The sequence below is a fragment of the Natator depressus genome, chromosome 7, assembly GCF_965152275.1.
Source record: "Natator depressus isolate rNatDep1 chromosome 7, rNatDep2.hap1, whole genome shotgun sequence".
Classification (NCBI taxonomy): Eukaryota; Metazoa; Chordata; order Testudines; family Cheloniidae; genus Natator; species Natator depressus.
In genome coordinates, this window is record NC_134240.1 from 39669164 (window position 1) to 39683903 (window position 14740).

At 36.9% G+C, this 14740-nt stretch overlaps 1 protein-coding gene across 19 annotated transcripts in view; it reads right to left on the reverse strand.

Moving 5' to 3' along the window:
• ATP2B2 (ATPase plasma membrane Ca2+ transporting 2) overlaps positions 1–14740 on the reverse strand; it is a 714211-nt gene that overhangs the window by 4823 nt on the left and 694648 nt on the right. For 4 of the 19 annotated variants that reach the window (XM_074958184.1, XM_074958181.1, XM_074958188.1 and 1 more), the window contains one exon: positions 12022–12193. The exons of 13 other annotated variants lie outside the window; for them this stretch is intronic. In XM_074958184.1, coding sequence (XP_074814285.1) covers positions 12022–12193 — 172 coding nt within the window. Of the gene's footprint in view, positions 1–3887; positions 3944–12021; positions 12194–14740 lie in introns of all 19 variants that reach the window. 2 more of the 19 variants (XM_074958183.1, XM_074958190.1) reach the window with 2 other exon arrangements.

The following is a 14740-nucleotide window of genomic DNA, read 5'->3' on the forward strand; positions in this document are numbered from 1 at the left end:
GGTGGGGAAGAGGAGGAAGCTAACAATAGCCTGTTGACCAATCCATCGGGTCAGAAAAGAAGTGAAGGGTTGCACTACATGTTATTAGTGAGAAAACACAACTTTTGAGGGGAAAAGTCAAAGGAAAAAACAGAATGGCAAAAATATGAACTGTAGGCAATGTTTTATGACTAAGTATGAGTTCTAATTTTTTCACTCATCCCTTAATTTATCAGTGAATTTTTAGTGTTTATTAGAGTGAGAGACCAATGGCACAGGCAGAAAAGGTGTGAGCAGGCATTGTGAAAGCTTCTCCACGCAAGTTTGAAATGTACGGGGTGATACACATGCATATTACTGCTCTATGTTTGATTACCCATTAGTGGCTGGCCTACAAAGTAGTTATAGATAAACTTTAGAGTTTCTCTTCTAGCTGGCAGAGGCCTGTGTCATAGAAGTGGAATGGTTCAATCAACATACTGGTGTGATTTAGCTGGTAGTATCTATCTAGGTTCTTATACTATCAACCATCAGCGAGCCTGCCTGAGTTTCAAAGCTTCAACCAGTGGCAGTACTGGAGAAAGATCGGACAGATTTAGAGGCTGATTTGGATTTGCTTTCTCCTATCTTTTTTCCTGGTTTATGCCCTCCAAAATAATCATTTATCACATATCTAAACTCTTATCAATAGCATGGGGGTGATGGACACCTGCAAGTAGATAGCCCCCAGTTAGTCCACACACCACTCCCTGCTTAGCCAAAGGCATATGGTAACAGCAGGGAAACAAGCACAAAATAGAATGTTAAAGTGATCACCTCCTCGCTATGGCTGTGTGTTTTAGAAGGGAGGGAGGGAGGGAAATAGACTGGCAGAGTAGCACAGAATAGCCTGAGCAGTTCTGGGGTGCAGGAAGAGCCAGCCCTCCAAGAGACTGTTGGGGTGCAGGAGAAAAGCAGAGCTTCAGGAGGAAGTGTGGCTAACTTGGTCTCTATGTAGGATATTACAACCTCATTATATCTGCCAACATACAATACCTAGAATTTGACCTGCACAGTCCCTGATATTAGAGATGTGGGCTTTATTTGAGCAGAATCCTCTTGAATTGTGCCATGGTACATGATGGATTTATAATGTGCACAAATGGGGACTAGGCTAAGAAACACATTTGCACTCATAACTTAAGATAGGATTTGAACTACATTTCCAGATCAGAAAAGCTGGTATGCTAGTTCCCTAAGTTATCTCAGTCTTTGTACCCTTTTCTAAAGTGCAAAGCTGAATGCAAAACCACCACAGACCAACAATAATTTACAACATATTTCTTATGGTAATCTATAAAGTGGGAGTCTGGTAAAAATCTTAATTTGAGAATTTTTTAAGCATGCCTACTGTACACTGAGTTCATAAGGTAATATTTATTTTCAAAAATGCTGTTTCTTTCATATTTTCTTGATAAGATACTTTAGCCGAATAAAAAAAAATCTTTTTATCACTTAGTTATGGCAGCTTTCTGCACCTTATCTATTGGTGTGAAAAATTCACTTTCATTCTCTTGAACATAGTTCATTCTAATCTAGTAGATTTAGCTTCTAGTCTGTCAAGTGGATTTTTTTTAAATGTGAATTAAATTTTTATGTAAACAAAAGTAATCCAAGATTATGCTTAAATTGACCCGGCAACCTTTACTTGGGCAAAGGTGTTATTGCAGTCACAGTAATCTGTACTCAAGTCTTTACAGGTTAGCAAAGAAAGAACAGATTTTAAAACTTCAGAACTCGTATTTAGGTCTTTAACTAGGCAAAACTCCTGCTATGGTCAGTGGGAGTTCTGCCAAGTAAGGACTGCAGGATTGGCCCAAACAGAATACTGTGTGTGTAGACAAAATTATTGAGCACAGTTTTAAACTGGAGAGGATTCAGAGATCAGCCACAAGAATGATTAAATGATTAGAAAACATGGTCTATAGTAATAGACTCACAAAGTTCAATCTATTTAGTTTAACAAAGAGAAGGTTAAGGGGTGACTTGATTACAGTCTGTAGGTACATATGTGGGGAACAAACATTTAATAAAGGGCTTTTCAGTCTAGCAGAGAAAGGTATAGAATGATCCAATGGCTGGAAGCTGAAGCTAGACACATTCAGACTGGAAATAAGATGTACAAATTTAAAAGTGAGAGTAATGAACCATTGGAACAATTTGCCAAGCATCGTGATGGATTCTTCATCACTGGCAATTTTAAAAAGCAAGATTGGATATGCTCTAGGAACTATCTGAGGAAGTTCTATGGCTTGTTATACATGAGGTCAGACTGGATGTTCACAATGGGCCCTTCTGGTCTTGGAATCTGTGAAACAGAATGTGTCCAATCTGCATTCCATACCAAGGCTTTGATCTCAATGGGTGTTTTGCCTGAGTGTGAGAACTGTAGGATTAAATTTAGTATTTGAAAATCACCACCTCTTTTACTGCCTGTCAAGACCCAAGTTCAGAGTTCAGTGCTAACCCAGCTATGATTGATCTAACACCCACAATATTTCTGAAATGCAGTTCCCTGCTCAACTTCAGGTAGTAACATGAACATCAGCATCAGAAGAAACACAAAACACTCAACTCAGGTCTTGGCATGTTTTTGTAACTCAGATATTTGAGTGAAACCCATCAAAGAGGTGTTGAGGCACAAATACAAAAGAATTTTCTGATAAACATTCCACATAAAATACACATTTTAAAAATACTGTTCTCTTCTGAAAGTGACTTGGCATCTTGTGGTTCTGTGTGTCTTCCCCAGTGACTTCTCATTTACAGGATTACTTTTACTCTTTTTAGAAGTAGAATTTTTTTTTCTGACTGCAGCCCTCACAACCAGGAAAAGATTCTGCAGTAGAAATGTAATTCAAAATCCCGTTAGTACATGTGAGGCACAACAGAACCCTGCTAATTATCCCAGAGCTATACTGACTCTGGTGCTAGCAAGAGAAAAAAATATTTTTAATATTGAAGTCATTGAAAAAAAATCTGAATACACACAGGGGGTGGGTCTGCTGAGCTCATAGGCGCCATTGTAATTGCACTTCCATTTAAACTAGCACTAAGCTAATTAAAATGTGTTGTTTACAATAATATGGTCCCAATTCAACAAAGCTCTTAAGCATGTGCTTAACTTTAAAAATTTGAGTAGTCCCATCAGAGTAATGCTTAAATATAGGCACATGTTTAAGTGCTTTGCTGAATCAGAGCCCATGTGTAAATATTGTCTATAATTGTATAACATTTTATTCGTTTAAGTTTAGCATTACACTACAGAGCTCTATACAAGCTTGCTTTCATTGTGCAATGTGTGAAAGCTGGTGACACATCTGCTGTGGATATCTTGGTATGTTATGAGCTACGTAGAATTCATGTCATGATATTTTTTTTGTTATGATGCCGACAATGCCAAGGGAAGACAAACAATGAGATACAGCCCTCTTTTCTCACAGTAATGGAGACAACAGAAAAAATGAACTGCTTTTAACAGAAGACTGTGGGGACAACACTTCTTGACATAGCTATAAGTTTCCACTTCTTTCTTCTCTGTAGCTGTAATAAAAAAAAGCTCTTCAGTTTCGTCCCACCCTGAAAGTTAGACTTAAAATACTGCATCAGGCAAGAAAAATAAATGATATACAATTTTTAAATACTACAGATTTTTTCCTCAGAAGAAGAAAAAGATTAAATAGAGGAAATATCACCCCTACGTACAACAGTATAAAGGTGAAATACATAGGACCTGTTTTAAGTTCAACAGGTATAGTACAGTTGGTAGCGCATGGGCTTATACTCGAATGTTTACCCAGCTTCAGATAAGCCAAGTATCTTGAGTTTGGTTCACATTCATTTCAGGCTCAAGGTTAAAGACTCACAACCTCTTTTTATTTCACTCTCTCTTGCTGAACCCTTTTGTCCAGTGATCTCTAGCCCTCTGGGAAAACAAACACATTGAATATTCAGACAGTAGAGAGTAGGATACTGCAAAAGCAAATAAATTCAATTCTACTAAAAGGTCAGTAAGGTGATTAGTATAAAAATGTAAACAAGAGGTCAATTTTGCAAAGAGATGCCAACTCTTAGGGGTACCTGGCAATGTCAAGAATCTGGTTGTGCAAAAGTTACAGTGATGGTGTTTGGTGAAGTACTGTAGCTGGCTTGAAGCTTTGAAACAGAACATGAATCATGTATGGGACCTTTTGTGTATGTTCTCTTGTGGCTTCTTGCATTTTTAGGTGAGCAAAATCAAAAAGTCCATAAACTGGGATTATGTATGTACTGAAGTCACCTTGTAAATGCTCTGAATAGCATGTTCTGTATTGCATGCTGTTGAGATTGTGAAAATTAGAAGCTTCATGAAAATGCAATAACTTTTAAGTGGCAATTTTTATGTATTTTTTTTTACTTTTTAAAGAATCAAATGAATACATAGGCTATGGGGTCCATCACCCTCTGTCTGCATGCACACACAGTAACTTAAATTAGAGCTCTTAGAAGTCACATGTGTAGCAGCAAGATGAGAACAGAACAATGGGTGCACTATTCTAAACACAGAGCGGGCCTGATTTTGATCACACTGATGTTACTCCACTGACATTAATGGTGTGAGACCTGAACCATGACCAGGGTATTTACTTTCTACAGCATCTCATCTTTAACATATCACACAGTTGTCAACACAACCCTAACATTTTGAAACTTTTGTAGCAAATATAAACAGGGTTTATATTACAGCTGTCAAATGATCAAGAAAATAATCGCAATTAGTTGCAAGATTAAAAATAGTCGCAATTAATCGCAGTTTTAATCACATTGTTAAAAATAATAAAATACTAATTGAAATTTATTATAAATATTTTTGGATATTTTTCTACATTTTCAAATATATTGATTTCAATTACAATATAGAATACAAAGTGAACAGTGCTCACTTTAGATTAATATTTTTGATTACAAATATTAGCACTGTAAAAAAATAGTGTTTTTCAATTCACCTCATACAAGTAGTGCAATCTCTATCATGAAAGTGCAACTTAAAAATATAGAATTTTTTTTCATATAACTTGCACTCAAAACCAAAACAATGTAAAACTTTAGAGCCCACAAGTCAATGCATGAAGGGGCATATGAATGTTTAGCATATCTGGCACACAAATACCTTGCAACGCCAGCTACAACATGCCATGCGAACACCTGTTTTCAGGTGACATTGTAAATAAGAAGCAGGCAGCATTATCTTCCATAAATATAAACAAACTTGTTTGCCTCAGTGATTGGCTGAACAAGCAGTAGGACTAAGTGGACTTGTATGAATATATGTGTATTATTATACATTTAAACTGATATTCTATTATTGTTTAAACTCGATTAATCATGACTATTTTTATCTAGTTAATTTGTTTTGCATTAGTTCCATGCATTAACTGTGATTTAACTTTCTACATTATGGGCCCAAACCTACAGATGTTGACTTCAGTGGAATTTCTGTAACTAGATAAGTTGAGCAGGATTTGGCTGTATATTTAGTTTTTCAACCTAAATAGTTTCACCGTAGGGGAACCACAGAGGGCCAGCTTCTGATCTCAGGTAAACAAGGGTAAATCTGCAGTAACTTTGTTGGAGTCGGTAGAGTACCCCCTCGTCTTATAGCAGTACAACTGAGATCAAGCCTGGCATCATCTTTTCCAATAACTAGTTTTTCAAAGGTAAGAAGAATGCATGTAAAGTCAGTAAAATCACAAGAAATACCTTACACAGGGTGGATTCTAGAATTCTGCAACATTTACAGACAAGCTTTGAGATTTTAATTCATTTTAAAATCTAATTCTGCTTATTCTATAAGTCATGTTTGCTTTACTCATCTGAATAGTCTTTATATAATTAGCCTTGTAGAAATCAAAGAGACTACTTGTCTAAGGCTGGCAATCTCATTGAACTCATGAGTTAAGTGAGCAGGACTTGGTCCATTATCTGAATATGATTTGATACTGATGGCTAATCTCTGCTTTGACATTTAATTTAAAGTTAGAAGGTCTTGATGGGGAACATCTCCCTATGTAAACATACTAAAGTTCCATCTATTTTTAGAATATTTTATATTAGATAAAAAATGCACCCACATGTACACACTTCTCTGGCTGCACAGTGTGTGTAATTATAGAAAGCTGTACATGCATGGGACAGGTAAGAACAAAGCTGGAAAACGTTAAAAAAATCACTCTAAACAGGACAGAAGGCCAGATTACTGGTATAGGAGCCATTCTTTATACTACAGATGGAAAATGGCTATGGTAAATTAAAATTAATTTTGTGTCAGAGAAACAAGACTATTTTTAGCACCAAATGCTGGATAAAAAATTTATTTTAGAGTCCACTATATGTAAGTTTCCATTATAACCCCTAATATAGTTTGCATTTTCTCATAGCTCTCCAGAACATTCATCTTTTGGGTCAAAAATGTTGCATGCATGGTGTATATGCCTGTAGATAAATTTTTCTGACAAATATGATCAAAATCTCAGCCATCTTGGAATTATGGGAAAATGACAATTTCCCTCTCTCTCCCATCAGAACAGAGAAATCTAACCCCACTTTTGAACAGAACTGCCACAAAGAACAGCTGAAGATTGAAACTTGGCATGTACTAGGTCTTAAACTGAAGGCTACTGGCCATTAATTTTCTTTCTGAAAATGTAAAAAACTCCAAAGATATAAGTGATTGAAGATACACTTCTGAGCACATTCAGTGGCCACCTGTTAAGATTTTAATCAGAAGCTAAATAGTTGTGGTTTGTGATCTCATTGTGGATTTTGCCTATCTGACCTTTACAGTTGATAAAGGCCAGTTTTACACTCCCAAGTTTTGCCATCGCAGCTATGTCAGTCCAGGGTGTGAACAGGTATGATCTCTGACCAGCATAGCAATGTCAGCAAAAGCCCCTAATATAGATGCAAAACTGTAATTTACATGAGAAACAGTGAAAATATCTCAATGAAATCTACACAGAAAATTATCCAAAACTTCCAAACAAAGACAATAGCCCTAACATAACCACAACCCCAAAAAACTCCCCCAAGTACAGAACCTACTGCACATCGCCTGAGCATAGGGTTTTTCTGCAATTTTGCTGCCTTTTACTGTATTTTGCAAGTTCTAAACTTTCATTAAAGAAAATTTTGTTACCTACAGTCATCATGAACAGAAAACCTGTCTCCACTCAGGCAGCAACTTTATGTATCACCTGCCTTACATACATGTTTTTATTTTCTAGGGTTTTTTTAGGTTGGGTTGAGTGGGGTGTGTGTTTATTATGTCTTAAACGGAAACCGTCAGCTTAGAAATCACACTTCTGTCAGAAGATTTATCTACTAATGATATGAGTAATATACAAGTACTATAATTGAAAAAGATGAGAAAAAAAACAGCTTGATTAATTTGTGGACAGTTAGATACACTCTTTCCCTCTACAGCTAGTCCCTGCTCTGCCTGGTACAGGTAAAAGGGGGCTTTTCCTGCACCGGCATGGATCTATATGGTCCCTTCTCTCTTCCGGTCACCGGTGTGCGGGGGAGGAATGGGCCAGCGTCTCTGCACTAATCTGGTCTGAAGCTGCAGGAAAAAGTCACTCTCTAGCCCTTAAAGGGACACACCTTTTCCAACCAGCCAGCCAACAGCCCCCACCACTTGCGCGGTCATTGTCTTCAGTGTGACATCACATGTATTTAAAGTGCTTTGCTGCCTCAGGGCTTTATTCAGTTAATTATTTTGTTTTCCCAAAGTAACAGGCAGTAAGAAAACTGAAATGTTACTGTAAAACCACGCAAACTGGCAAGGGGCTCAGGGAAAGGGTGATACCTGAACTTAATATAACTTCTTAAAATTGACTAGATTTCCAATTGCTAGTATGTCATATATTACTATTCACAGTATATAATCTATAGTATAAAAATGCATATAAAGTTTGGAACATGACCATGTTAATGCTGCAGATAGAACCTTAGCTTGTACATTTCTTTCCTATTTGCAATTTCAAATATGCAAACATTGTGATGCATTTAAATAGCTGTTTGTGGGGTTTTCGGGGGGGGATGTGTTTGTTTCTGTTTGCATTGTTATATAAAAGAAAAGGCTTTATCTCCATTTTAGATTCAGGTGGGTTGGAATACGTACCCAAGCTATATTATTGTCTCAAGCTAAGATCAAGAGAGTAAGACACTGGTACTATTGGCCTTATCTCTTAATTAATACTAAAACATAGTGATAACTAAACAGTATCAGCATAATTTGACATCCTGAGAACCAAAATAAAGTATTTTTCCTATAAGATTACTTTTAATGAAAGTACTTTATAACAACTGAGATATTCTTATGTTCCCATATCTATGAGAGGTTGAAAACCCACAGGCTCTGACTTAGAAATGCATCTCACAAAGTACTCTAGGTGTGGCAATATCTGTCTGATCTGAGGTAATATAAGTAATTATATATCATCAATGAAATAATACATAGGTAAGTGCTAACAGATAAAAATCTCTCTCTCTATATCAGAGCATCACAAATAGCATGCACTATATATGGAATCATTTCCATGTGTTTTCTTGCTAGTATGACTCCCCTGTGTATTTTAGAGTACACAAGCTATTATATACCACCATTCAGGCATTTTTAATATGCACAGTCAATTCTGAATGGCTCTTACATTACAGACTTCAAGCCACACACATATAAAATTGGATATGTAATTTTCCCTCCAATCTATGTAGTCTAATAGATTGGCTATTATTGGCCACTATTTGAAAACTGGGGATGCGAGTAATCCTACAGTTGGGTGGTGAGGATTAACAAGTAGTTGTTCAGAGCTTTAATAAGTAAAGCACTGTATAAGTGCTTAGTAATATTAGATCTGCCATATGGTTCCTGATATAACCTATGTTATCATGCTTAAATTTTCAAGGAGTGACTTTAGATTTCTAAATTTTGGGGACCCCAAAATGACATCTCTAAACGATCTGATTTTCAGCGAGTGCTTTAAGGCATCTCAAGTTGGCCACCCAAAATCACCAGTAACGTTTTAAAATGTAGACCTAAATGCCATGATAAATTGAGCCGCATTAATGGATGAATGGTCAGCCCACTGCTACAACTTCAATACGTTTATGTTAAACAGGTGTTTTTACACTCCCAAGGAACTTAACATGTGTCATCCTTACTGAATGTCTCACTAAACATTCTCAAAGAGATTCCCAGAAATTAAAAAAATTGGATGTTCATCTAAAAATAAACAAATTACCCCCAATATAAAAGTAAGTACTGGGTATTAAGCCTCTCTCAGACTCATTTAAGCCTTTTATAAAGCTATATCTACAGAACACCCTTAAACATTCCAATGTCTTAGATGGTTAAAATATGTTACTTCTCAGAGACTGAGGTAGCATTATCCAACCAAAGGAAGAAAGGATTTATTGTTTAATTATTTATCTTTTAATTTAGCCTAGGTAGTCAGTGTGATGAAGGTCAGTCCTAGAACATCGCACTAAGAACCAAGAGATTGGGGGCCTACAAGAAAAAGCGAGCAAAACATAGGGTGTGCGCTGTGGGGGGTCCACCTTCCTGCTGAACGTTGGTCTTATTCTCTTTGATCTTTTGTGCTTTTTTTTTTTTTAATTTTATTGAGCCTGAATATGAGAGGGCTTCTGCAAGGGGGGACAGGGGCATCCCAAATGCAAATTTGCATAAAAAAAGTGATCAGGCTTCATGAAGGAAAAATAGCTTTATCCAGTTGTTGAAACTAGCTAATGATTCTGCACATATAAGGCTTTTCATAACCAATACCTAACCGGAGTGCTTCACAAGCAGCACTATCTAAAATGACTAAAATATTATTTTAAAAAGCTATTGTAAACAGATACCCTAATTCAGTAATAAAGCCTTAGCAGTCTACACAAACTAGTATCTAAAGACCAGACTCTAGTTGCTCTCTGACATGCAGGTGCACATCCACAGTTACTTTGAAATATCAGCTACTCTGTGTTATTTTTTCAAATGAATACAAAGCTAGCTTCATGGCCCTGGAGACTAACATACTCTATTTATCCAAAGAATGGGTACAATTCAGACAATGACAATCTAAGCTTCTCCATGCTGCCCTGGCAAGGTACCTCAAGCATGTCCTGATGAGACCCATCTGTAGGTGCAAGGGAGTGTGTGAGAATTTAGACTCCCTGCCATTCAACCAATGCTGACTTTATTGGATCAATTGTTTGAGACCACTGACTATAAGGTGCTGTTGAAACATTTGTGACCCACAGCAGGATAGCTTTATAGTGGCTCTTCTTCTATTTGCCTGAAAGGACCTAGAGGGCTATTACAGGAAATTGTTCATCCACTGAGAAGGTTCTTGTATTCTGTTCCCCATCCTGTTCAACATGGATACCCATTGGTTAGGGAGGTTAGTAACTAGACCCTGGATGAGGCACCTTCAGTGTGTTGGCAATATCCATCTCTACTGCTGATGGAGTGAAACAGATGACCATCTGTTTGAATAGAGCTAGCAGGCTAAAGCTCAATGAAGATGAGACATTGGACTGGGAGAAGCAACTGCAGAAATTGACAAAACTACATCTTCAACCAAGTAAGGGTGCTGCCATTTGTGACACAAATTTGAAATGTAGGAAGTAGTTTACCCCAAAATCAGCTACTGCATACAAGGGTAGCAGTCTCAGCCAACAAACACTCCTTTTTATCTGAGTGTTGTGAGGCAACTATTCCTTTTGGACGCAGATCTTGCTGCACTTCTCCATGCCCCTGTCACTTCAAGATTAGGCAACTAATCCACTCTATGTCTTGAGACCACTCAGAAATTGAAGCTGGTGTAGAATCTGGCTGCCTATTTATTGAGAGCACATTCGATCTTGTGCTACAATCTCCATAGGTTACGCTGAGCTTCTGGGTGAAATCAAGTTGCTAGTTTTGACCTTTCAAAGCCTTAAATGCTTACCTAAGATTGCATCACTCCTATATTACTACAAATGAGATCACCAGAGGCACTCAAGTTTGAATCCTTTTATAAATAATGGGGGAGGGTTTTTTGTTGTTTTTTTTCCTGTGGGGGCCCATGGCTTTGGAATTTACTTCCCTCTTTGATCTGCCAGCATGTAGATTTATTAAATATTCAGACATGCTGCTAGGCCCAACTTTTCTCTCAGGCATTCAGGAAGAAGACTGAGAAAGGGGGATTTTAAAAATATTTCTTTGGAGGTTTATTTTCTATTCAGAACACTGCAGGAATGGAGCTTTAACGCAGGATGAGACTAATTTTAAGCACTGTAAGGGCAACCAGACTATGTGATGGGTGCCTATTGCATGTGGTTGTAAATATAACAAAAAGCCAGAGTGACAGTGTCAGCTTGTAAGGGTGGGGTTTGGTTCACATGGAAAGCTGCTCTTCACTAAGAAATGGACTGAGAATGTCACTGAATTAATTTGTAAAATAAGCATTGATGTGCACCTGGATTGATGTGCACCTGACAGTAGACTCATTCCCTAAATATTTAAATATTCTTTTTAATGCTTGCTACAATATAAAATGTAGCTTAACACACTTTCTCTTTAAGCAAAAGAGCTGTAATCATGTTTGTTAACATGAGGCAACAACAGAATGATTTTAAGGAAACCTTTTGTAATACAAATAAATACATCAAACATGATGAGGAAATATGTTAGAGAAAAAATTCACTGTTAGAGAAATCTATGTTTACCGCATAGTGGGTGACCAGAAACTGGTATCCTACTGATCTGAATTCGGACCTGTAATAAAAAGGTCAAAGAAGTGTATCTACAGTATACAAAGTAATTCAGCTATAAAGGTGTATTGGTGGTGGAGTTGTGTGTGGGTTTTTGCTTTGTTTTGCATTAGCTGATAAGTGGAAAAAGGGCAATATAGATAAGTCCTGAATGACTAGTAGATGAGTTGGCATCTCTGTAGATCTGATGCATTAAGAATACACACTCACGCCCAGCCGCAGCAGCAGATGTGCTGGTAGGAGAGGAAAGAGCATTGGATAACGATACGTGACTAGGGCTAGAAATATTGGTTACATCCTGGTTCTGGCTTGTGACGGAGGACTGTCTCCTTAGAGCCCCCTGAAAGGAAGTGCCACTCTTGAAAGTATTGACTACCTCGATCTGCAACGGAGGAAAGAATGAGACAAGTTGCTTAAGGAATGGACACAGGTGCACAACTGACAGGAATAATAATTAAAAAAAATACTCAACCATGCATGCAGTTTTACTTCCGTTGAATGAATCAAAGTCACGAGTGTTCCTTTTAACAAGTGGAAATAAATATGGCCAAATTCTTTCCTGGGGTAAACTGAAGCAGCTCCATGGAGGTCAGGGAAGCTGCACCAGTTTACACTAATGCAGGATTTGGACCATAATTTTTGAAATTTAAACCATCCTACATATATGTACACACCAATTGATATACATGGATGACATTGGTCAGTAACACTTAGTCCTGCCTTGAGTGAAGGAGACTGGACTAGATGACCTCTCGAGGTCCCTTCCAGTCCTATGATTTTATAAGAATAATCTCCATCTTTTCTACTGAGAATAAATATTACTTGATTACTGCCATCTAGATTTTCTTCCAGAGGGGAAACAAAATTCAGTCACCCAACTCTCTAGTAAAAAGAAATACTAAAAACTATTCAAAATAAGAGGATTTGCTTTTTCAGTTTAGAAATTTCAAAGCTGCAAACATAGTAGCTCAATATAATTACAAGATGCTTTGATATTTATTCTGAATTGTATTATTATTATTATTAATGAAGGATCATATAAATTAGGCACAATTGTACAGAATTACTGTATTTTGTAATTGCTGATTAGAAAATAATTCTCTGAAGCAGAATGTTTTTATTTTTGGTGCAGAGCAGATAGGAATTACTCAGAAAATAAAGCTAAGTTGCTTTTGAACTACTAGTTACTTGTGTTTCAGATTGCAATGTTGTATTTTAAATTACAGGGAAATATAGACATGTTCCCATATGCCCTGCAATACTGCCTGTCAAAATTACACATTGTAGGTTTTATGAATACTCTTATTGTTGGCCTCAGAAGACATGTTTAACATTTTATACAGTCGAATTTTCCTTTTCCCTCATGTTTTATATTAGAATACAACTGCTTTTAGATGAAATCTGGTGACAAATACAGTCTTGTACTTTGCAAGCATTTGTGTCATTAATATAGAGAAGTTTGCACTAAGGAACTTCCTAATTAGTTTAACCTACAAAAGAGTGAGCTCTGAGTTTAGAGGGTCTAAACTCCCTCTGACAGCTGATGATAATGAAGGATGAATATTAGAGACAAAGCCCTTCTAGGGATAATGCACCAAATTCTCCTTTCAGTTACACCAGTATAACCACAATGCAATGGGGTAGTATTAGTATACATGAAAAGAGAATTCATCCCATCACTTCTTTAAAGATGCTGTCATCCCTGGTTTTATATTCCTGCGTCTCCAATTTCTGGTGACTCCCAAAGCTAGAGTCATGACAGCTGCTCCCCCGCACACATTGGCATGTGTTTTGTCAGCCAGTTTTCAGAAAAAAGTGTTGTTGTTTTAAATCTCATTTTAACATGCAGCATTTTATTTTTGCCATTTGCTGATAAAATATCTACAAGATCATTTTAACCAAAAGTAACTCATTCTGGTGTTCTTCTTCCTGTGCAGAGAGAACTCCATGATTTAGGTAAATAAATAAAACCATTGTAAAAACAGAATTATAAACAAAAAAACTATTGTATTTTTTTCAAACCCAAAGAATAAACCCATTTTCACTTCGAAGAACAAAAAATATCATTGACACTGGAATCCTGATTTCTTGCATGGCCTAAGTAGGCCACACAACGAAGGGTATCATTATTCTAGCTCAGTAATATCAGTTGCTAGTAATAATGTCACCATTTGAAAACACATGGTCATAAAAGTGGACCTAAAATTGTAAAGAAAGCCCTGAGATATCACACCAATGAATATAACCTTGCCTGCTCAGCTACAATACGTTTCAGATTCCCGATCATTTAAAGAGTGAGGACGGAACTTCAAAACAGTACATCCAAAACCAAACAGCAAGCATTTTCCTTTTAACTGGAGAGAGCTAGATTAATCAGCCAGGATGGTAATGGTGCATCTTTACTGATTAGATATCTGCTATGAATCTGGATGCAACTCCTCGTTGTTTTTCAGAGTCAGAAGTATTAAAATGGTATGGTTAGTCTACAATACAAATTTCAGGAATATGCACATTGCTGCATATTTGCTGAAATAGTTTCACCCTCTTCAGCTCGCTTAGGGAGATAGTTGTTTATTTATGGTTTCTAGTGTCACTTTTTACAAGTGGTTTTGGGATGGACATTCCATAAATAAACATACAGATCTTATGTAATACAGAGGAATAAAGGTTTCTGGGGGAATATCATTGTGTTACAAGTGCAGCACAATATGCATTGAAAATTTCCATATGCAAATAACAACCAGTTGATATGGTCACTGACCCATTGTTTTCCCATATGAATCTGTGTAATAGAGCTAGCCAGGTGTTAGCGTGGAATTAAAATATATAAAATTTCTATTAGCTCTTAAAAACTCTGCATTAAGCAAACACAAATCAAGGCATTTTGCTGTGCATATTTGCTTCTGCAGGCAGATTCTGGATTGTAAGC